General features: G+C 32.3%; 2 protein-coding genes across 3 annotated transcripts; one reads left to right on the forward strand and one right to left on the reverse strand.

The window, feature by feature from the left end:
• LOC104771750 (disease resistance-like protein CSA1) lies at window positions 1–9393 on the forward strand. Its single transcript, XM_010496325.2, has 5 exons — window positions 1–574; window positions 5719–6889; window positions 6977–7291; window positions 7383–8360; window positions 8441–9393. The coding sequence occupies exons 1-5, from the start codon at window positions 99–101 to the stop codon at window positions 9359–9361; spliced, it is 3861 nt and encodes a 1286-aa protein (XP_010494627.1). The 5' UTR covers window positions 1–98; the 3' UTR covers window positions 9362–9393.
• Window positions 9394–11780: 2387 nt separating this feature from the next.
• LOC104771751 (disease resistance protein RRS1-like) lies at window positions 11781–16198 on the reverse strand. 2 transcript variants are annotated; one of them, XM_087503468.1, is made up of 3 exons: window positions 15718–16183; window positions 12350–12898; window positions 11781–12249 (listed from the first exon to the last, which is right to left on the reverse strand). In XM_087503468.1, exons 2-3 carry the CDS (start codon window positions 12883–12885, stop codon window positions 12243–12245), a joined length of 543 nt encoding a protein of 180 aa, XP_087359594.1. In that variant the 5' UTR covers window positions 12886–12898; window positions 15718–16183; the 3' UTR covers window positions 11781–12242. The 2 variants fall into 2 exon arrangements, with proteins under 2 accessions (XP_087359594.1, XP_010494628.1); XM_010496326.2 differs by having other exon boundaries at window positions 11781–12898; window positions 15718–16198.
• Between the last annotated feature and the right edge of the window lie 8764 nt (window positions 16199–24962).

The raw sequence follows: 24962 nt of genomic DNA on the forward strand, positions 1-24962 counted from the left end.
ATGGTATTCCTTAACAACCCTAAAATTTATCAAGAAAAAATATACAAAACGTTTTTTTTTCTTGCGACAAATCTCCATTTATAAAAAAAAAAAAATTGATGTCGGTAAACACCTCCTCCGACATAGTGGAATGGCCTCCGCAACACCAAGTGTTCATTAATTTTCGAGGAAAGGAGCTCCGACGCAACTTCATAAGTCATCTAGAGAGGGCCTTGCGTAAGGAATCAATCAACGTGTTCATAGACAATCACGAGAGGATGGGAAGAGATCTGAGGATCCTTTTCACGAGGATACAAGAGTCAAAGATCGTGGTTGCAGTCATCTCAAGCATGTACACAGAGTCAGAATGGTGCTTGGATGAGCTGGCAAAGGTCAAAGAGTGTGTGGAGGCAGGGACCTTGGAGGTGTTTCCAGTTTTTTACAAGGTGGACGTTCGGACCGTGAGGGAACAGAGAGGAACGTTTGGTGATAACTTCAGAGAGTTAGTAAAGCTTCATCCTGAAAGAGACGAGTCATGGAAACAGGCTCTAGAGTTCGTGACTACAAAAAAAGCCAAGCTGGTGCACGAAGAGAGGTATAACATATTTTTGTTTTAATGATTCTTTTTTGAGGTATTTGGAAAAATACCATTTTCTATACTTTTTTATAAAAATTATCCATTAATAATTTTTAACTATATATAAAATGACTAAATTATAAATCTTAAACACCAAATACTAAACTATATCCCTTAAAACTACACCATAAATGTAATATGGAAAATCCAAAACTAAAAAGAAAAAATCTAAAATTTAATTTAAAATATTATAACTTTGTAAAAGGGGAAAAGTTGAAAATAGCCAAGAAAATAGTTATTTTTGAAAAAGAATATCTCCTAACAGAGAGATATTTATGACAAATTCATTCTTTTTTTTGAAACTATCATCAAACCTAACCACTTTTTATCATATTACTTATTAGATTAGTTGGCGTATATACATGAGTATAAAGACATATGTTAATAATTATTAGAAATATTTGAAATCTAGATAGTATTCCACATAAGTTTTCAGATTTTATTTGACAACGTTCTCATAAAGTAAAAATAATAATTAATAACATAAAGACATATGTTAATAATAATTATTATTATTAATATTAATAATAATTTCATATTTTATTTGGTTAATATTAAAATAAATCAACGTTCTCATAAAGTAAAAATAATAATTAAGTTAGTTATTTTTTTCAAATCATTTTTTCTTATTTTTTCACTTATGGATAAATGCACTACAACATGACGTAAATTCAATTATTCACGCTGAAAAGTTATAAAAAAGTTCATACTAAATCAATTTAAATTTTTTGATACAAATATGAAGTATACTAATAGAAAATTGTAACTGTTTTTTCCTCTTCTCTCTCATAGACAAGACAACTCACTTGGACCATCTTTATTGATCATGCATTTATGCATTTATGAATGTATTATGAGTGTAAAAGTAAATTAATACTCCCACCATTTTTTAATAGGGACATTTACAAAAATATCTTTGTTACATACACTTTTGCTAAAATACTCTTTCAATGATACCCTTTCTATATATAAAATGACTAAATTCTAAATTCTAAACACCAAATGCTAAATCATACCCTCTCAAAACTACACCGTCAATGTAAAATATAAAATCCAGACCTAAAATAAAAAATTTAATGTTAATTTAACATATTGTAATTATATAAAAGATGACAAAAATAAAAATGAGAGAAAGATAAAATAATTTGATTGTGTATCTAAAATTTTACAGGTATTTGAAATGTATCTATATTATTGCACAAAATGACCTTTTCCCCTTAATTAACAATTAAAAATTTAAAAAACGATAAAGTACACGTAATTATTAAAAAGATTATAGATAATGATGAATTTGAAACAACCTTTGCTATTTTTTATAATATAATTTCTAGTGCTCTCATACCCACTAACAATCTAACATTAATTAACAACAGCGGATAACCAAGCAATACCATTAAACCATTAAGAAATCCAACAATGAATAATCCAATAACCAACAAAGTCAATAATCAGTTCCAACATCTTACAATGTTCTATTGACTCTACTCTAACAACCTAACAATAGCTAGACCACAATCAATCAAGCCTCTAGAACATCTTTCTCCTCATTGCCTTGATTCCACGATGACACTTTGTCTTTACCTGCACCACAAACACATATTGAGATGCATGAGTATTGTCATAAACACTCAGTGAGACAATCCTCTCATCTACTGGGCTATACACACAAGCAACTAAGATTCAAATGTTAAGCAAACACAATGAATACAACAAACCAAAGAAAACAAGTGTCGGACAAGTGGGTGTCGACCGACACCAACTTGGTGTTGACCGAAACTGATTGTTGGTGTCGACCAACACCAACTTGGTGTTGACCAAAACTGACTATTGGTGTCGACCGATACTGCTTCTCAATGTCGATCGACACTCCTCCTTGAGATTCCAATGTTAAGTAAACACAATGAACACAGCAAACTAAAGAAAACAAGTGTCGGACAAGTGGGTGTCGACCGACACCAACTTGGTGTTGACCGAAACTGACTGTTGGTGTCGACCGACACCAACTTGGTGTTGACCAAAACTGACTGTTGGTGTCGACCGACACCAACTTGGTGTTGACCAAAACTGACTGTTGGTGTCGACCGACACCCACCTGGTGTCGATCGACACCGACTCCACAAACACGATCTGCTCGAAACCGAACGACAAATCTCCGCTTCTATCCATCTCTAATCCATCCCAAACTCGACCAAAGGCCACATGAATCTATAGGAACCAAGTAGCAACCAAAACAAGCAAGAAACACTACAACCAACATAAAACAAGCAAATCAAAAGAGATCTCAGGCTTAGATCAGACATGGTCATGCACTCACCTCTTTTACATAAAGATTTAACCCAAAAAGGACAAATCCACACATTAGGAAGCCTCTCCTTCGTTCCTAGCAATAGATCCTCACTTCACAGAAACAGATCTCACCCCACAAGCCAAGAATCTCCCCAAAAGCCTCAAAACTCACAAGCGCTTTCTTTTCTCCCTCTGCTTCTCTCTGAAAACGGCGAACAACCCTCAAACCCACGACTTAGGTCGATTTTTCGCTTGAATACTTGGTTTGGAGATTGCACTTAAACCAAAACCGACCCAAATCAATAAAACAAATCAACCCGGTCGAACTGAAATTTGCTGGTGCCGATCGACACTCCCCTTAGTGATCAACACCTACATCTAAAACACATTGTTTGGTTTGCGGGTGTTACAGAATTAAATATAATTTATTATGGATAATATCAACCAATAACTAAAATTAAATATAAGAGTAACTAAAATTTATTTTTTTAGATTTATGTAGTAAATATTTTAGATTATTATTAGTTTAAATATATCAAAGTTTGTTTTAAATTAGTTACATACATATTTAAACTATATATAATTACAAACTAATAAACTAAATAATTAGGAATTTCAGCTATTTAATAAAATGATTTAAATTTGAGGTCTTTTCTTATATATTTATTTAATTAAATATTTTAAATTAAGTAATTTTAATATATATAATTCACTACATAAAATTTCAAATTTTTAATTTAATAAAAACTTTCAGAAATATAACTATATTTCAATATACTGTTTATTTTAAACCAAAATTTGAATATAAGTTAAACAGTTTCAATTTTTTACTTATTACTTTAAATAGAAAAACAAAAGTATTTAAATCTAAAAAATATCAACAGTTCAAAAACCAATAATGTAAAAAATTAATTAAGAAAAAATTAAGTTAACTATTTTAATATAAGTCAACAATGGAAAAAAAAATAAATTGACAGAAATAAACTATAAGTCAACAAATTCAAAAAGTCAACCAGATAATAAGTTCACGTAAAATAAAGTAAGTCTACTAAGACCAAACAAATCAAGAAAAAATTATAAATCAACAAACAAAATAAATAAGTCAACAGTATCAAAAATTGACTTTATAAAAAAATAATCAAACAAAATATAAGTTGATAGTTTTATTAAATAAGTTGACAGAAAATAAAGTAAGTCGATGAAATTTAAATTTTACTAAACAGTTCAAAATATCAACTTATTAATAAATCAACGTAGAATTTAAGAAATTTATCATGAATAAGAAAGCTACTGAAAATAAATATAAATAATTGAACGAAAAATAAGTCAACCATTAAAAAAAATCAACTTTGTTATAAATCCATTAGGCATAACATACTGTCGATGGCGAAGATAATTAAGTCAACATAAGTAAAAGATAAATAAATAGTTCAAAAAATCAATTTTAGAATTAAACTAAAATTGAAGAAAATAAGTCTAAAAATTGAGATATATATATATATATATAATATAAATTATAGAATCTTTAAATACTATGTTTTCAATGATTTGAAATAAATAATAGAAACTAATAAATTTCGATATTTATATTTATCAAAATACAGTAAACACATTTTATTAATAATTTTTATTAATGAAATAATCAATTACCAGTTTTAGTTAATTTTCTTTTAAATATATGTATTTTTTTATTTGATTATTTAAATAATTCTTAATAAGAAAACGAGTATTTTTTTCCATTTACTTTTTTAAAAGTGTAGTTTTCAAATAACTGTAATATTAAGGGTAATTTTCAAATTTCTTAGAAAATTTAGTATATTTTTAAAAATATCTTCAAAAAGATAGGATATTTTTGAAAAGTGATATCTACAAAAATGTATATTTTTAGCGAATTCTAACAATTTCTCCAATTTCTCTTTTGAATTTTTGTTAGAACTCTTTTAACTTTATTGTATTTAAAATTTGGGACATTTTTAAGAATATACTAATTTTTTAAAGAAAATTGAAAAATTACACTTAATATTATAGTTATTTGAAAACTACACATTTTGAAATGAAAATGGACAGATATACTCTTTTTATTAAAACTTATTTTAACAATTAAATAAAAATAAGAAAAACTAAATTTAAATTTTAAAATAATTCAAATTTAAATAGAAATTACTTTTTAAATTGTTAAATTTAGAATAAATTATTAATAAATATAAATTATAACGAATATGTATTTATTATTTTTTAAACAATGATTACATAAATCAATTGATTAAATTTTTAATAAAGAAAAGGAATTAAAATATTTTTGTTGATATTATTAAGATATGAATTTATTTTAAAATAAATAATTCAAGATTATACAATATATTTTTGTTGACTTATATTTTTTCTCGTCGATTTGTTCGGTCTTCGTAGACTTATTTCATTTTACGTTGACTTATTAATATGTTTAACTTTTTGAACTGACGAATTATATATTATTCCTAAACATAAATCCAAAAAGAATAACTCTAATTGATTTTATTTTATATTTAGACAATAAACTTTTAAAATTAAATTACTAAATATTACCAGATAAATTAATTTTTAATTAAGGACAAAATAGTTATTTTGTGCAATACATAAGGTACATTTCAAAGACTTAAAAAAACTTAGTATAGATTTCAAATTTCCTACTAAAATTAAGGTATGTATTCAAATTTTTTCTTAAAAGTTGTTATGTTATTTATTGTTTTTTGTTTATCTCAATAGTCAATACTCAATACTATGAAAAGTCCAATGACAACTTTGAATATTGTTCTTGTCTTTTATTTATTTTTTAGCGACGAGGGCCAGGTGGTCGAAAATATTGTGGAGGAAGTAAATGTAATGCTAGCTGCCTCTTCAACGGATAGTCTGGGAAGAAGAAATAGTGATATAGCCATAGGGAAAAAAGAATTGCTTGAGAGCTCTTCTTCTGCAGACCCATCTCCTCTCTTTGGAATCGAGACACGGCTAGAGCAATTGGAAGAAATGTTGAAATTTGAATCAAACGAGATCACTCGTATTGTTGGCATTGTTGGGATGCCTGGCATAGGTAAAACTACTCTTGCCAAGACATTGTTCGAGAAATGGAAATACAAGTTCTTGCATAAAATGTTTCTAGATGACATCCGTGGGAAGTCTGAATTTCGTTTATTCAAGAGATTGCACGAAGATCTCCTTATAGGATTACATGAGAGCCAGAACAATGTAAATGAGCAAAAGAATACCAAAGTCTCATTTAAATCTTTAAAGGCTCAAATAAAAAAGAGCAAAGTGTTTGTTGTTCTTGATGAAGTGAGTGACAAGAGACAGATAGAAGAGATTCTTGGGAAAGACGATTGGATAAAACCAGGAAGCAAAATATTGATCACAACGAGCAGCAAATCTTCAATCAGAAACAAAGTACCGGTCGAGGACATTTATCTCGTCCCGGGGCTAAATGAAAATGACGCGCTAAGCCAATTCATCCACCATGCATTTTCTGGACATAACTGTTCGAGGGAGGGAAGTTTCATGAATCTTTCAAGACAGTTTGTGGATTACTCTAGGGGACATCCACTGGCTCTAAAGGTACTTGGCGGTGAGCTATGCAGGAAAGACGAGGAGTACTGGAAATCGAAGCTTGGGGCATTGTCTAAAACCCCGAGCAACACAATTCAAGATGTCTTGCAAATACCTTATAGCGAGCTTACAGAAGACCAGAAGAATGTTTTCCTTGATGTGGCATGTTTCTTCAGGTTTGATGATGAGTATCATTTGAGGAATTTGTTGGATTCTTCAGCTGAGAATGCGAATGAAATTCAAGATCTCGCAGATAAGTTCTTGATTAACATTAGTGGGGGTCGAGTGGAGATGAATGATCTGCTATATACATTCGCAGTGCGACAAGAATCATCCTCTGAAAATTCAACCAATGGGCGTAGGCTGTTCAACCAGGGAGACATCATCACACTTCTCCTAAATAAAGCGGTGAGTGAGAGATTAAAGTCCTTTATTATATATATCTGAAGTTATACTTTGGACAGATCTTAAAACTAAAGTGTTTTCACTTTCTAGGAGGCAACCAAAGTTAGAGGAATTTTCCTAGACATGTCTGAAGTACCGAAGAAAATGAGCTTATTCAGCGACACGTTTTCCAGGATGAAAGATCTAAGATACTTGAAAATTTTCAATTCACGTTGTCTTAAAAAATGTGAAGATGACTGCAAACTGAAGTTCCCCGAGGGACTTGAGTTCCCGTTGCAAGAGGTTCGGTATCTCAACTGGCTGAAATTTCCATTGCATGAGCTTCCACAAGACTTCGACCCGACGAATCTTATCGACCTTAAGCTACCTTATAGTCAAATTGAGCAAGTTTGGGAGGGAGATAAGGTATGTTTTATGTTTATAAGTTACTATAATTTTTTACATGGCTACATTAACAAATATATAAATCTTCTTCGTTTTCTTTTATCGGTCACAGGACACATTAAAATTAAAGTGGCTAGATCTGAACCATTCAAGTAAGCTGTGCACATTGTCTGGTTTGTCGCATGCTCGAAACCTTCAAAATATGAACCTTGAAGGCTGCACGGCATTAAAAATGGTTCACCAAGAGCTACAAAACATGGAACGTCTCGTATTTTTGAACTTGAGAGGATGCACGAGCCTCGAGTCTCTTCCACAAATGAACTTGGTCTCTCTGAAAACACTCATCCTTAGCGGCTGCTCAAATCTTGAGGAATTCAGTTTCATTTCAGAGAATCTAGAAGAATTATACTTGGATGGCACATCGATTAAGGGACTTCCTTCAACAATCGGAAAACTCCGAAGACTAATCATTCTGATATTGAAAGACTGCAAAAAGCTATCGAGTCTCCCAGATAGTATCGGAGATCTAAAAGCTATCCAAGAACTAATACTCTCTGGCTGTTCAAGTCTTGCATGTTTTCCAGAGATCAAGCAGAACCTTAAGCATTTGAAGACTTTACTACTAGATGGAACAGCCATAAAAGAGATGCCTGATATTTTGCATCGCCTTAGTGTTAATCCAGGCCAAACTTCTTCATGGTCACACTGCGATATGTGCGAATGGCCACGCGGATTTTACGGATTATCGTCACTACGTCGTCTATGTCTAAGCAAAAACGAATTCATAAAATTACCTAGCAGCATCCGTGATCTCTTCCATCTAAAATGGCTTGACTTGAAGTATTGTAAGAAGCTCGTTTCGGTTCCTATGCTTCCACCAAATCTTCAATGGTTAGACGCACACGGTTGCATTTCACTGGAAAAGATTGAGAATCCCTTAGCTCTTATGTTGGCGGAAACAGAGCATTTACACTCTACATTCATTTTTAGTAATTGTACCAAACTTGATCAAAATGCAGAAAATATTATTGCATCCTATGCTCAGTGGAAAATTCAGGTGATGTCAAATGCATTATCCCGCTACGACGAGGTATTCTCTTCACTTACCCTAAAGACTAATAACACTTTCCCTGCATACTTATGATCCTTTATTTGTACCAAAATTTGCAGAGCTTTGTTCTCGATGTTTTGATCGGAGTTTGTTATCCTGGGTGGCAAGTACCTGCATGGTTCAATCACCGGTCTGTTGGATCAGTTTTAGAGCCTAAAATGCCTCGGCACTGGAGTGAACATGGGCTTACTGGGATAGCTCTTTGCGTTGTTGTTTCATTTACGGACTACAAACCTCAGTATAGTCGCTTCTTAGTTAGATGTAACTGTAAGTTCAAAGAAGAAGATGAACCTCTGATCAAGTTTAGTTGCATTATGGGAGGTTGGATTGAACATGGAAGGGAAGAGCCAAGAACGATTGAGTCTGGTCATGTCTTTATTGGCTACACGAGTTGGTTGCATGTCAAGAAAAATGATAGAGGAGGATTCGAAAATAACTACAAAGGATGTTTTCCATCGGAAGCTTCTCTTCAATTTGAAGTGACTGATGGAACAAGACATGTTACAAACTGCGAGGTGCTCAAATGCGGCTTTAGTATGATCTATGCACCCGCTGAACCTGTTCCTAGCTTGTGTACAGATGAAACTCAACCTATTGACGATTACATCCACGATGGGTCAAGCTCTAGTTCAACAACGGATATTGAAAGAAACAACCGATTTCTAGCAAGGTATTATAACCAAAGAAATGGAGTAAGCCCTGTGTCTCCAAATATGGACATAAAAATCATAGAGGATGTAAATCTTTTGGTACCTTCAAGAATCGTTAAAGACACTCGGTTGAAAGGTAAATCTATTGTGTCATCATCCACAATAAGAAGCAATAGCAAAGTGGTGCACAGAGGAGAGACCTCAGCCTCAATGTTTGATTCAAATTTGATTGGTGGATTCACCACTAGAGAAAGCGTAAGAACAGACGTCGAAGGCATAACATGTTCTTCTTTTTTACAATTTTTTTTTAAACTTCTGCCAAAAAAATAAGATGCAATTGGATGAAGCAGCGTAATTTTTTTATTAATTTTCTTTGTGATGGTGATAAGTTAATATGTAATTAATTTTCTGTGTGAGGGTAACTTCGTTACTTGATTCACAATCATCAAATTTTAGGTATCGATGTGATAAAGCTAGACTTGAAAGATTGAGCCGAATATTGAGAAGAAAGAGTAAATTCTTTCCAACCCTAAATAGACTTAAAGATCCAATCAGCATATGTTCAAGCGTTTTTTAGAGAGTGACTATAGAAGTCAAATTCAATATCTGGTTAATACGAAATTGTTGAACATTTATGAATTAAAACATTGAAAACGTGAAGAATGGTGTAGAGAAACGAGTACTTATTTCTTTCTTCAAAATTGTGCTATGAGATTGGAGTTAGCTTCTACGACCTGTTGATTTGTCTCATTTCCTTACATTTGTAGCTCAGTTATCTTCATAGCAATGTCATATTCATCCTTATATTTCATACATTTGGATGATCGATACGTATCTTTGATGAGCAGAGACAAAATACATAAATTGATATAATCTATATGAAAGTGGTGTGGTTACTGCAGAGATACAGACACTACAAGAAAATAATTTTATTAAGACTTAATATTTAGTCACAATAAAAACTATTTAGTCACAATATAAACATGTGAAAATAAACCAGTTTGACACAAATTTAGGGGAAAATAACTAGAATAACTCTCAATCGGATTGGATAACTAGATTAACCCAACATTTTTGTTTAATGACCAAAAACCCTAGTTTTGATTTTTTTTTTATTAATCATAAAAAATAGAAAAAGAAATAGGGCAAAAAAACAAAATCAATCAAACATTTTTTTTCCACATCCACCTCTTCCTTCTCCGGCATGGGCAAACAAATCAATCCAACATTTTTTGTGAAGTCTGCATTTAACTCAGAATCAACTGTATTTAGGTCTAGCTCTGATATTTACTATCTTCGGGAAGTTGTTGGACTGTTGGAGTCAAAAATTACATGGCCAAGTGATAAAATTATTTTTAACACTAATGTTGATTCGCAAAAGACTAATGGATCCAGGGTATTTTTTATTAACTGGGTTAATTGTTATAACTTTTTGAAAATCAGTAGTCATTGCTTCATTAATATTGTGAATACATAACTCTTTAGGCTGCAGGTGGAGATGAATTCGATGACAAATAGGTGAATTTAATGGTTTTTAATTTAAAAAAGCATTTCCTTTTCTTTATATATTTTGTTGTTGATGTCAAAAAATAATATTTTATTGTTATATATACACATAAATTATAATAGAAATTGATATTAGACAACAAACAATTACAAATACAAAATAAAAAATAGATATGAAATATTGTTTCATAGAATAATCAATATATATAACAATCATCAAAATAAAATTAAAGTACAAATGTACCAGCTATCATTTAAATTTTAATTCAAGTAGTTTAGGCCTTTAGGGTATTGGAGTATAGGGTTTAGGATTCAATCTCTTCAAACTTATGTTCCGTCTTTGTCAATTAACAAAATAAATTACAATAAAATTATTTTCAAATGTATAACATAAAATAAATCTGTTACAACATAAAATAAATCTGTAAACTCATTATAGCAATTACTTTTCTCTGTAATAGTCTGTTATCACAAGACAGATTTTTGGAAACAAAAAAAATCTGTCATAACATAAAATAAATCTGCCATAACATGCTACACCAATGTTATTACTGTAGGTCAAACTAGCAATTTTTATTTCCCAACAGAAAATCTGCTATCACTCGACAGATTTTATGTAAAATAATTAAAATCTGTTGTAACAAAAAAAAAATCTGTTATCACTAGACGTCAATCTAGTAATTATTTTTAAATCAACAAATCTGCCATGTTATGACAGATTTTCACCGTTTTAACAAAATCTGCAACCACTACAAAAAAAAAATCAGCCACAAATTATAAAAAAATTGTCATGTATTAGGAAGTCTGTTGTGTCGTCAATGATAAATCTGTCATGAAAAAAAAACTGTTGAAAAAAAGAAAAACTGTCGCAACCATTTTGAATAAGTCTGCCAACTAAAATAAGTCTGCCGAAGAAAATCTGCCATTAACAATAAAATCTGTTATAAACTTATAAATCTGTCATAACTTACAGCAGATTTTTTTATTTTTTTGTCCCTATCGCCGAAAAAAATCATTAAGGATATTTTGGTATTTTATTTTTTTCCTAACAAAGCAATAAAGGGTATTTTAGGTATAAAAATAACTCATCTAACCTTTATATTTTAGGAGTTAGTTTAGTAATTAATCCCTTAATTTGGGTTAGTCTAGTAACTTTCCCTATAAACATTGTATTGTATTAATTGATGGAATTCAACAGTGTAAGAAAAGTGAAACAAGCATTTACGTTTCAATTTAAACAAGATTGAGAATATGAACGGTTTCATTTACTTTTATATCTATGAAACGTACATATACATTCAAAGAATAAGTAAAACAGAGAGATAACCGTAAACAAGAACCAAGTAAATCAAGGTTTGTCCTGGAAACCCCAAACTCTCCCATTTCCCAAAAAAGTTCCAAAGCCAACCAAAAACAAAAGACACCACTATGCACATGATGTAACTCTTATTTATAATGATTCTAGTCTTAACTAACTTGACGAAGTGTCTTGTAGATTCGATAAAATGTCTAAAATCTCTCATCATCAAATGTACCAAGACAACATTTTCAGGCGACGGAAGCTCAGTTTCATAACATGGATACCATTCTTGAGGTTCATCGTCTTCTTCGTTGGGAATAGTCCACATTGATGTATTATGCTCGAGGTCGTCGCATGAGTACCATACATCGTGAATGCTCAGTGATGCACGTTCCGTTTTTCTCTTTAAGGCCTGTGCGCGAATAGTTAATGGGTTTCCATTAGCACATTTAATCTCTTTCATTGAAAACTCTAAAAGATTCTGCTCGGTCACATCTTTTCCAAAGGCACACCTTGTATATAGCTTCATGCTATCTTCTTGGTTTAGACCTCGAACCTCATAAATCTCATTTACACCGAACTGGTCAAGTACTTGTTTATCTCTTGAGATTATAATAATCAAGCTCCCTGGACCGAATCCACCACCAAGAAAAGACTCGGCGTCTTTAGCATTTCGCACATCATCTAGAGCAATGAGAACTCTTTTTCGACGGTGGCTTGGCTCTGAAGGAGAAGGATTTAGGTCAAACTTTTCCACTGGAGTCTCACCTAAGTATTCTTCAGACAAAACTGGTCCAAGTCTCTTTTCACTATATTCTTCGTGAAAATCTTGGATGAAGCAAGAAACATCATAGCCACCGGGCATTCTCCGGAACACGGCTCTAGCTAGAGTAGTCTTTCCAATGCCAGGCTCACCAAAAATGCCTAGAGTGCGGAGGCCCCATGACTGGTTGCATAGCAAGTTTTCAATGTCAACTTGCCTCCTGTGAATCCCAATCTCTTCCGTTGGATAAAGCTTCTCAAACACATCCCTCGCGATTTCCTCCATGAATAGAGATTCACTACCAAAAGAAAAAAATCATATAAAGTAATGATTTCTCATAGCTTGGTAAATTATATAAAAAAGAATAGTGCATGGAATCATACATATGTTGAATAAATATATTTAATAATTATTATATAAACTAAATTTGATTACTCGAAAAGAAAATCTATAGGAAATAAATTAATATGAGTTTATGTGCATGGCTCTGGTGTACTGGTTTAAAGTTATTTTGGAATAAATTATTAATTACTAATATGCGTCTCATTTCTGAATTTTGATTTAATAATACTAATAACACTAGATTAGGACCCGTGCTCAATTTCTTTTATTTATATTATAATTTTATGATAAAATATAATTTATATGTTTGTTTTTAAAAAAATTTTAGATAAAACATTATGCAATAAAATCATATGCTAAATATGATAGCTTAAAAAAAATACCTATTTTGTAAGTTTTATATTATTAATTTTGTAATTTTACGTATGAGAAATGATTATGTTTGTTGTTTGTTTTAATTTAATTTTTGAATATGTTTGGTGAAAGTGTTTTAATATGACCCGTGCTTAGGTAAGATTTTATTTTCAAATGCACAATGAGATTTTCAAATGCCTAACAGTATATATTTTGTAACAATATATGGAATACTAAAGATTTTATTTTAAAAATTGTATAAATCATTTGAATTTTCTCTTTAAAATGATTCTTTGGCATATTCTTAAGTGTACTTATATAGTCCATGGTTGACCAAATTAATCTCTAACCTTTTTTTGTAACCAACCTATATTTAATTTATAACTTATTTTATAACCAACTTATAAAAATTATATAGTCTACCAAAAAAGGTTGTGTACTTCCGTTTTATTATATATAGATAATAAGAATAGTCTATAAGAAAAAGTCCATGTTATTATCAACAGTGTTTTAAAACACTTTGGACGATGACAACAACAACAAAACAATGTTTTAATGATGATGGATTAATGAGAATTTTGGAGGATTTATGATATTTTGGATTTTAGGAGATTTACAGTGAGTTTTTAAGGTAGTTTGGTGGATTTATTATTATTTTCTATTTTTGAAAAGAAAAAATAGTTTGTGATTTGATGAGATTTGGTGAGACTTAAATAGGATCTTGTCATTTGTTTTTTTTTTTTTAACCAATCATTCAAAAACACACCCTGATGGTGAGATTTTTTAAATAAGATTTGGTTTTGAATAACAGTGGATTTGTTATGATTTTTGCAAATTGTTGATTGAATAATAGTGGATTGTGAGTAATTTTGAATTTTTAACAAATTTCATATTTAATAACAGTGGATTTGAGATGTGATTCTAAAATCACTAGTTCAATAACAAGAGATTTAAAAAAAAATTACAAATCCTCCAAAATCCTGTTTTGAATATAACCCCTAAGTGTCAAGATTATTGGCTCGAAGAGACTCTATTTTGAAGGAGTGTGTAGAGAAAGATCTCATATTTGAAAAATGAGAAGAATTTTAATAATATATAAAAGATTAAGACAAATTTATTCATTATCAATTAGTTTTAAGTTGAGAGTCCATATAACTTAATTTGATATCAGAGACAAAGTTCAAACTTTTCGATTATAGACTACCATTTGTGATGTCCAATCCCACAAATTAGTCCCACATCAGAAAAAAATAAAATTTTGAAAAACATATATAGTCATTTTACGAAATATGGCATTGTTTTGTAAGAAATTACACATACCCATGCCATTAGTGTTAAGATCATTTTTAAAATTTTCATTAAAGGTCATAATTTACATTAAGTTTTAAACTAATAAAATGTTCTAAATAATTATTAGTTTCCGAAAATTATAATTTACTTTCTCTTTCTAATTAATTGTGGAAGAAATTAATAATTAATTTTTAAAAATATTATTAACTAATCAAACTTAAAAAATAAGATTTTATATTATCCATATTATATATTTTAATTATTGTATTTAGAAGATTTTGAGAAGATTAAATTTTATAATTTTATAATCATCTTCTTTGATTTTATTTATAAATTATTTTGAATTATCATATAACACATATGATTAATAAATATGTATTTTCGCATATGTTGTAATTTGAATTTTCTTTAAACAAATACTTGTTTCTCAATTTATAAAAAATAAATGTGGGGTTTGGTTGAAAAAAAAATGTGGGTTCAATGTTCCACATGCATATTTGGGTTGGTAAATTAATAAATATTATTTTTTCATCATTTTTTTAATAAATTTACAAACAATATACTTTCTTAAAAAAATAAAAATAAAAATAAAAGTAAAAATAATACAACTATAACATTTAATACAATATTTTAACTTTTGGAAAAAAAAAAGGTCAGGACGATATCTCCTAGTTGGCTTTTAATTGGAAACCCTTGATAGACTCAAATTTAACGCAAGACAACAAAGGTTTTTTTTTTTTCGACACAGCAAAGTTGGTAAACAATAACACGACAGATCATAAAGTTGTCGCGATACGTAAACACACAAAATAGATAATAGTTTCTAAACAACAATGTTGATTTATAATATCTTGGTCAGAACTAGCAAGTAACATTATAATTTTTATATATAACATCATCTATTATATTTGTATAAAATTTACTAAAAAAAGATAATACGAGAAACAATTCCCCGACTACAATTAATCTTTGATTTAGCATATAGCTTCTATCAAAAATTTGAATAATAATTAGCAAATTAAAGCTGATATGGGTGTGAAAAATATTATGTGCTATTCCAAAAACCTAATTTTTGTTCTTTGTTGGTTCTAATTAAGAAATAAGCCAATTTTATAGACTTGTAGTTCCTACCTTTGATCGTCATTTTGAATGTGACCTGGCAACACAGCTGATTCTAGTAGAACACGAGACCACGGCTCAAGCACCGCAATCTTCTGGTCACAAATGTTACACTGACACCATGGAGCACCGAAACTACCACAAGGTCTTTGTTGTTAAGATGATTCACGAGATTCTCCGGCACAGAGAACGTGTAATTCCTCGAAAAGACCACAACAAGAACCCTGATTAGGTCGGAGAAAATATCGCTCTCATCGTCAAGCTCATAGATCCCATGGCGGTTGAAAGTAGCTTTAAGGTAGTCGATGAAGGAGGAAACTGATGAATCATTGTTGTCGTAACAAATATAAACGGTGTGCATAACTTCCTCCTCCTCGTTGTTGTTGTTGTTCTCAATGTCCATATATTGGTTTGGAACATCAAAAGGTGAAAATAAAAAGATGATTTAAAATTTGCCACCCGCTTTTGTATGGAACAAACCCATAGAATAGTTAATTAAATAAAGCTAAGCAACAATACTAATAATTATCACAACAATGAATATTTTAGGGGTCAATTTCTCATAAGGCGTACAGAAGCTTCTCAGATATATAATAATAAGACAGGTGGGGCGCCGAAGATTGAGTAGAATACAAGTTTTAGATTTACGTACCGCTATTTGTGTAGTTGACGGTTTCCTGATTGGTGAAAAGTATGCACTAATGTTTTATCAAGAAAATAATCTAGAAAAGAAGTATAAACTAATATGTCGTTGAACCTGTTTCATTTGATATATAGCTAAAGTGGTGTAACAGGAAGTTTTTTTGAGCCGACAATTTTTTTTTTTTATAACTCAGAGTAAATTCTCAGGCTTTTGGAGGGGTCTGAAACTAATCTCTAGAGATGATGCAACTCACGGATAGATCCTCTTTTTGAGTATTCAAATGAGCCGTAAGCAAGGACCCATATATATGTGGTCACATAATAAATGAGTAGCAATTTCGCATATAGAGAGAATTGATCAATTGCCTGGACCAACATGGCAATTCTTCCAACCATATGAGAACTACTAGCTCATCACCATGTGGTTGGGAAAATCCTTTTTAATAGTTTGTTTTGCATTTTTACGTTTTCTAATACTCACAAGACATTATTCTTCAATTCTTGTATACATGTCCTAAAATTTAGATACAAATCGTAACATTTATAAGCTGAAGAAATAAAATCTTACCAACTGTCACATTTCTATATGGAATTGGAGTTATTGATTTTTATCATTATTATTTGGTTGTATTAACTATAAAAAAGATTTGATTTACTACACGAAATAGATGTAAATTGTGTACTTGGCTTTTTCGTTTTTGTCGTTGTCACCAATATCCGTATTTTAGTTCGCCACGCGGTTTTTGTTTGGAATGGACAAGTTTAGTAGTACTATATAACAGAAGAACCAAGGTAAGCAAGAATATTATATATTGGGGGAGTCAAATTGCATGTAAGCGTATAAAATTTTCTCCAAAATATAGTAAACTAACGCAGGTGTGCGGTTGGAAATTTCCGGGGAGTTTTGGTAAAACAATAGAGTTGCATTAACTATATACACTAGTATTTGTAAAATTGATCCCGACAAGTACATTTATAGGCAGAAGAAAGATGAAACCTTTGGCCTTTCGATGTGGGACTAAATGATTTATTGTTTTCTTTTCGTTCTGTTGTGATTATTAGATTTATTGATTATTTTTTTTATTTATAATTTTCATTATAAATAAAAGTTTGTTTAACCGCTTTACGGGCATATGGCCTTGCCAAAAATTTTAAAGAAACAAGGTGAAGTCTAGATTGTACCAGAGGAAGGTAGTTTATGGATATGATACAATCAACATATTTATAAAATATTCTATTTAATTGTTAAAAGTGGTGAAGCTGGAAGCAGTTTAACTTCCAGCACCTCGATCACGCCAATGAAAATACTTCAAGAGCAGATGCACATTATCATCAAAAGAAAACATGAGGTTGACAAACTTGACAAAAGAGAGTTTCATGGTGTTTAGGGATCAGATCTCATATAAAAAAAGAGAACAAGTGTGACAATTAGGGTAGCCAATCTAATCATAAGTGTATGAGTGTTATGTAAGAGAGCTGGATAGTTTAGATATTAAGATATAGATCAGGATCAAGTAACACATGTGTGTAACAAGAATACAAACTAAATAAACTGATATTTCTCATTAATTAGTAAAGTGTATGTACAAGGGATATTTATATTATGTACAAGTATAACAAACTCTATACAGTATACTCCATCTATACAAGTATAATATACTGTATTTACATACTCATTATCCAATACACCCCCCTCAAGTCTCTGAAATTGGAACCGAATCAGGAAGATAGAGACTTGAAATAGACATACGAGACAACAAAGAGTGGAAAGGACCAGGATGCATGCTGGTTAGAGCTAGAGACATGGAATAGCTTTAGGAAGCCATTCTTCACCTGATCTCATACCGTGTGACAGTCTATCTCAGTGTGCTTTGTCTGCTCATGGAAAACTGGATTTGAAACAATATGCATGGCGGACTTGTTATCGCAAAAGAGTTTTGCAGGAGTTTGTATCTTCACTTTCAGGTCTTTAAGAAACTGAGTCAGCCAGAAAAGTTCACAAGTTGCTAAAGCCATGCTTCTACACTCTGCTTATGTGCTACTTCGACTAACACTAGCCTGTTTTTTAGAATTCTAGTTGATCAAAGAACTCCCTAGGGTAAATGCAGAAACCAGTAACATATCTCCTAGAATCAGAGCAAGTGCCATAATTTGCATTGCTGAATGCATTGAGACATAGCTCAATATCCAAAGAGAAGAAAAGTCCATGTCCAAGATTGTTCTTGATATATCAGAGCACACGGAGAGTAGCCACATAATGCACATTAGTAGGACAAGATAAGAATTGGCTAAGGTTTTTGATAGCAAACGTTATAGCTGGCCTAGTGATGGTAAGATATAGCAGGCTGCCTAGCAATTCTCTATAAGAAGTAGCATCCTCTAACAATGTATCAGATTCCCTACTTAGATGCACCGTTGGATCCATAGGAACATTCTCAGGTTTGGAAGCAAGCATACCTATTGCAGCAAGAATGTCCAAAGCATATTTGTGCTGACACAGTGAAATCCCTGACGCATTCCTTGCAATTTCAAGACCAAGAAAGTACTTCGGAGCTCCCAAGTCCTTGATCTTAAAAGCTTTGTGAAGAGCAGCTTGTAAAGCCTTTATATAGAATCATTATTGGATGCAATCATAATGTCATCAACGTAGACCAATAACGCAATGAAGGAGTCTCCAGTCTGTTTCACAAACAAGATATTGTCACTCGGTGATTGCTCGAACATTTCGTTAAGAACCACTGTGGAGAAACAACGGTACCATTGTCTGGACGCTTGTTGGAGACCATACAATGATTTATGCAGCCTACAAACTGCATTCAGAGGTAAAGGAACACCATTGGCAGGAGTATAACCTTGAGGAAGGCTCATGTAAATCTCCTCATGTATAGTACCATGCAAGAAAGCATTAGTTACATCCATCTGCATAAGTGTCTAACCATGCTTAGCTTCAAGACCAAGAACAAGCTTAACACTGGCAAGTTCAGCTACAGGAGAGAACGTTTCAACATAATCAATGCCCTCTTGTTGCGTGTAACCTTTAGCCACTAAACGGCTTTGTATCTGTCAATAAAACCATATGGGTTATATTTGATAGTGTAAACCCATTTACATCCAATCACAAGCTTACTTGGGGGTAAAGATTCCACAGTCCATGTCCATAGCATTCGGAAAATGAGGATGTGCCATGGCTTGATGGAAATTTTGTGGTTCTGTTTCAAGTGAATAAGAAAGAACAAAAGCCTGATAGGAAGGCTTTAGTTTGGAATATGTAAGAACAGAAGAAAGTGGAAAAAGAGGTGAAGAAGATGAGGATAAATCAGAATCAGAAATTTGTAAAGAAGAAGAAGAAGAATGAGAATCTTGAATGAGATTACAATGGTTATTAGATAATTAACCTTGAGCATTCACCTGTCACTTTGACTTAGTATTGATTAGTAAAGTCTGTCCTGCATCAACTGCCACAGTCTCTTGTGATGAAGTTGAATGAGAGGCACTAGAGTGTGATGCAGATGATGAGGATGAATCATTCCGATTAGAAGTAGAAGCTAATGCATTACCATCATAAACTGGATAAGATTGATCTAAAGCATCAGGAGTAGACAAAAACAATATAGTCTTGTTAAACAAATCATGTGAAGGTGAGGTAGATTCTATATTTTTGTATGGAAAAATATTTTCATAAAAAACTACATTTCTAGAAATAGAAACCACATGAGTATCTAGATTCAAGACCTTATATCATTTATAACCTGAAGGATACCCTAAGAAAACACAAAGAACATCTCTAGGAGTAAACTTGTTTCTATCTTTGACAAGGGTAGACACATAGCAAAGACAGCCAAAATATTTTAAGAAATCATATTCAGGTTTCTTTTCATACAATTTTCATAAGGAGACAGTTTATCTAAAAGTAAAGAAGGAGTTTGATTAATAAGAAAAAACAGCAGTCAAGACACAATCAGACAAATAAGCCAAAGGAACATTGGATTGGAACAATAATGCACGTGCAACATTCAGCAAATGTTGATGCTTACGCTCAACAATCGAATTTTGTTCAAGAGTATATGCACAAGAGAATTGATGTACCATACCATAAGTTTTAACAAGTTCTGGTGCGTTATCACTTCGAATGGCTTTGATATTAGCATTGTGTTGTATCTTAACATGCTTAATGAAATCAGGAAAACTGTAGAAATATCACTTTTATTTCTTAACATGTAAAGCCATGTGACTCTTGTACAATCATCAACAATTGTAAGCAAATACCTATAACCTTCTACAGACTCGATAGAAAAGGGACTGGCGTATGAGACGAATAGTATCAGTTGCATGGGACTTGATGGGACTTAATGAGACGAATACGAGCCCGGCGTGATCCGCTGCATGCAAGAAATACGTATTCTCATACTGATCGGAATGGTGAGGAACATTTTCTTGATTCACTGCTTGATTTTGAGGAATTGATCCCATTTCTGATGATAAAATTGAGACAGACGAAGAGGATCAGAGTCAAATTGATGAATTAAAAGAGAAGACTACAGATCTAGGTCAAAGAAAAGAAAACGACATCGCGAAAAAGAAAATGAAGGTTGTGAACAAAAGAAACGAAATCACAGCGAAGCAAAAAGAGATAATGAAATTTGATTCAGCTCAACGAAGAAGATGAATGAGAAACAATTGCAGTAGCTTTCTTAGTTTGCTCTAATACGATAACAAGAATACAAAATAAATACACTGATATTTCTCATTAATTAGTAAAGTGTATGTACAAGAGGTATTTATACTATGTACAAGTATAACAAACTCTATACAGTATACTCTATCTATACAAGTATAATATATTGTATTTACATACTCATTATCCAATAGTGTGAACAAAGACTGCCCCTTCAACAAAGAAATAGTATCAATTATGGAAGTTCCCTCGTAAAATTTTGTTTTTCACAAATGTCATTTATATTATTAAGTTATTTTACAAAGGAAACAATATTATAGAATCTGATCCAGAATGTTGGACCAAAGTAATTAGCGACTTATCGTAAAGAGATGTCCGGTTCCCTATTGTTGAATAATACAGTAAACCCACAAATCCCTCAATTAAGAACAAAATCAAATTATAGATTTGAATTGACGTTCCTAAAAATGCAGATTCAACTTCTCATGTTAGAATCCATGGAAGGATCTCAATCTAACAATAAGGAACATACACCAACAAACTAGCAAGAAGAAGAAGAATTACAATTTCCAGATTTTTTCACATAATGAAGAAGACGATGAACATCTCCTTCTTAAGTCTTTAACAACATCAGCTTGCTCAAATTGCATCCCTCCACGTAATTTCTCTTGCTTCCACCAATCACCAAGCTCCACGTGTCTCTCATATATGAGCTACTGAATTACTATATCGAATCTCCCTTGTTTGCAGAACCTTGACCACAAGGTTCAGTGGTTAGAGATTTCTCTGCAAGTTAACAAATACTCCAAAGTAGATTCTTCTACAGTTTCATTACTCCAGTAGATTAGCACCATGGTAGATGCCCTTATGTGCCTACTTAGCTTGATTCCAGGATCGAAGTTTTTGCCCGGTGTGACTTCAAGCCTTCGTTTTACTTTGGCAAATTCCATTTTAACAAGTCGAACCACCATACTAAAAGAATGCAGAAACAGCCTGTTCTTTAAGGCTGCTTTGTACTTGAACCACCATCGCTTGTAATCTTAATCTTTTTGTTTCTCATCACTTTGTGAATGACCAAACTGGTTTTCAGCAACAACTCCTTCACCATTATAATCTGATCATACACAGGTTCTTCTCCATGACAATGATCAAGCCTCATGTAAATGCCAAGATCTGAGATAGAGAAAACCAGATTGTGCTGCTGCTTTATGTCCTATTTCTCATATTTAAATTTAAACATCCTAAATTTTGAACACTTTCCTTTCTTCCTCCGGTGCTGCAAACTGTCAACTCCTGTCAAGACCTTGAAAACGTCACTAGTATAGCCATGTTGCTGCAATAATTTCTTCACTCCAACAAAGACTTCAAGAAGTTGTTCTACCTTGACAAATTCTATTTGAACAAGTTGATCTATGCTTGGATATCTTCCTGCAACAGTATTGACTTCACTTCCACGCAAGTAAATAAACAATCTTCTGCTGCATAAGAGATTCTCCCATTTGTCATTATGTTCCTAGATAGAACATTCATAAGGCACATAATATTGAGAGACCATAATGAAGGACCAGCTGTTATCACATCCGCCACAAGAACCTGCTGAACTACTGATGGGGAAATACTGAAGGTAGAACTACCACTCTAATGCTATTTGTAGGTGTTTAAACCTCCATTTATGCCATAACTGGAACGTCCTATCACCTTGGAGAAACTGTATAATAGTTTGTGATGCAGGTTCGAATAGTACACACTTTCATTTGTATGTTCAAATTTGTTAACCACTCTCCAACTTGATCATGTAGCATTTCCTCATGATCCAGTTCTACAACACTCATTGCAGCAGTCAACTGCTTCCCCACTTTATATTTAAACATCCAAGACTTCGGAGATAGTCTTTGCTTCTGCTTTTGAAACTTAATACATGTTGACTGTTCACAAAGCTCATTAGAGAGTGCATTTGAATGCTGAAACAACACATTCACCCTTCGTTGCTGGTGCCACAAACTTTTTTGGGACAGCATCTTCACTCTTCGTAAAACCTATTTGATACCAACTTTACAGTCATGAATATCCATGTCCATTGAATCCTCATGAACCCCATAAGCAATCAACGGTTGAACCTCAGGCAACTCCAACATTCCAATAATGATTTTGGCACAACTCGCCTCTTCTTGCCTAACATCAAGTTCTTTGAACTTGAACCACCAGGTCTTTGAAAACTTGTTCCTTCTCAATGTTCGCACAATTGCAGATGGCAAATCATCATCAACATCCACATATTTAATTGTCAAATCATCATCAACATCTTGAGATTCTATGGGAGACCTATGGCTAAATTCCAAGTGAGAGAACGATAATACCTGCTGTTTGATAACAGAATCTGAGAACAAATCTTTCTCTTCAACATCATCCTAAATTTCTACCAAATCCTTCTCAATATCATTCTCTACCAAGTCTGAATCACTAACAAAATCATATTCATCATTATCTATCATTCAAATACCTAAGTTTTTATGTTGTAGATGATGATCCGGTGTTTCCGGTTCTTCACAAAATAGACAGAGTCCCTTCAACCTTTTCTCATTCATCTCCTCCAAAGGAATTTAACAATGAAGCTTGTACCTGAAATTAGACATTGGCGATGAAATTTTAGGTACATTTGGAATAACGTTGGCCATGTAGAATGGTTTCGGCTGAGGACGAGAGAAGTCTGGTGACTCCGACGGCTGCGGCAAGGCTGGGAAAGCATAGACTCATAGATTTTCTTCCTCTGCGTTCTCTGATCGATGACCACTCAGTCGAATCGCTGTTTCCAGCAGTTTAGCCATCATCTCGTTCATCTCTTGCATTTGTTCTGCCATTATTTGTTCAAGCCAAAATCTCTTGTCCGCCATTGATTCCGAGGAAGGTCTCGGCTCTGATACCTTTAATACAGTAAAACCACAAATTCCTCAATTAAGTACAGAATAAAACTATAGATTTGAATTGAAATCCTAAAAACACATATTCAACTTCTCATGTTAGAATCTATGGAAGGATCTAAATCTAACAATGAGGAACACACACCAACAAAATAGTAAGAAGAAGAAGAATTACAATTTCCAGATTTTTTCACATAATAAAGATGATGAACAGCTCATTCTTAAGTCTTTAACAACTTCAGCTTGCTCCAATTGCATCCTTCCACGTAATTTCTCTTGCTTCTACCAATCACCAAGCTCCACGTGTCTCTCATATATGAACTACTGAATTGCTATATCACTGAACAGTGGTATGAGACAGATTTTTTAATATGAATTTTCTGAATCTCGTTAGAATTTATTTTTCGAATAAGTCGCTTTCCATCAGTTTGCTCGAATATATTCAGACCTTAATAACCATTTAGAAAACAATACCTGGTAGTTGGGTCTCCCAGTTATAACAAAGTGCAGAGTCAAACAAACAAATTCTCAAGCACTATTAACAAAAAAAAAATGAAGTTGAATCTGTAAACGTACACAGCCAAAGAAAAAAAAGAAGCTATAAACGCTTACTTTAGAATTTTATATATGTACAAACGCTTACCCTGATTTGGTTTAAATGGTTTAAATGGTTAGAAATTGTTTGCATTAACAATGTATAAACGTTTATTTTATTTTTGAATATATCTAACATTAGATTATAAAGAAAAATGTATACGTAAATTAATAAACCGACAACTACATGATTTCATAGAAATTAATGATCAATATGGTATCAATCATTCCCACCGTATCACTTAGTTAATATACGTCTGAAGACTCATGAGATGTGCTCAGGGACTGTCTTGCTTGGTTGGTAAAGCTAACTAATGTTGGCATTGGCCTTTGGTATAAAATTTATTATATTCAAAATTTCTCTAGCAAATAGAAATCTTGCATTCAAACAAAAATAAAAATTAAAGGAACCCGAATCAGAAGCCAAA

This window comes from Camelina sativa, chromosome 20, assembly GCF_030686135.1.
Source record: "Camelina sativa cultivar CO46 ecotype springtype chromosome 20, ASM3068613v1".
Taxonomy (NCBI): domain Eukaryota; kingdom Viridiplantae; phylum Streptophyta; class Magnoliopsida; order Brassicales; family Brassicaceae; genus Camelina; species Camelina sativa.

Bases quoted from the DNA above. Each gene is read 5' to 3' on its own strand.
- LOC104771750 (XM_010496325.2), top strand. From the start codon at position 99: ATGTCGGTAAACACCTCCTCCGACATAGTGGAATGGCCTCCGCAACAC. The intron at 575-5,718 runs GTATAACATATT...TTTATTTTTTAG, and splicing joins AAGCTGGTGCACGAAGAGAG to CGACGAGGGCCAGGTGGTCG. The intron at 6,890-6,976 runs GTGAGTGAGAGA...TTCACTTTCTAG, and splicing joins CACTTCTCCTAAATAAAGCG to GAGGCAACCAAAGTTAGAGG.
- LOC104771751 (XM_010496326.2), bottom strand. From the start codon at position 12,885: ATGGAGGAAATCGCGAGGGATGTGTTTGAGAAGCTTTATCCAACGGAA.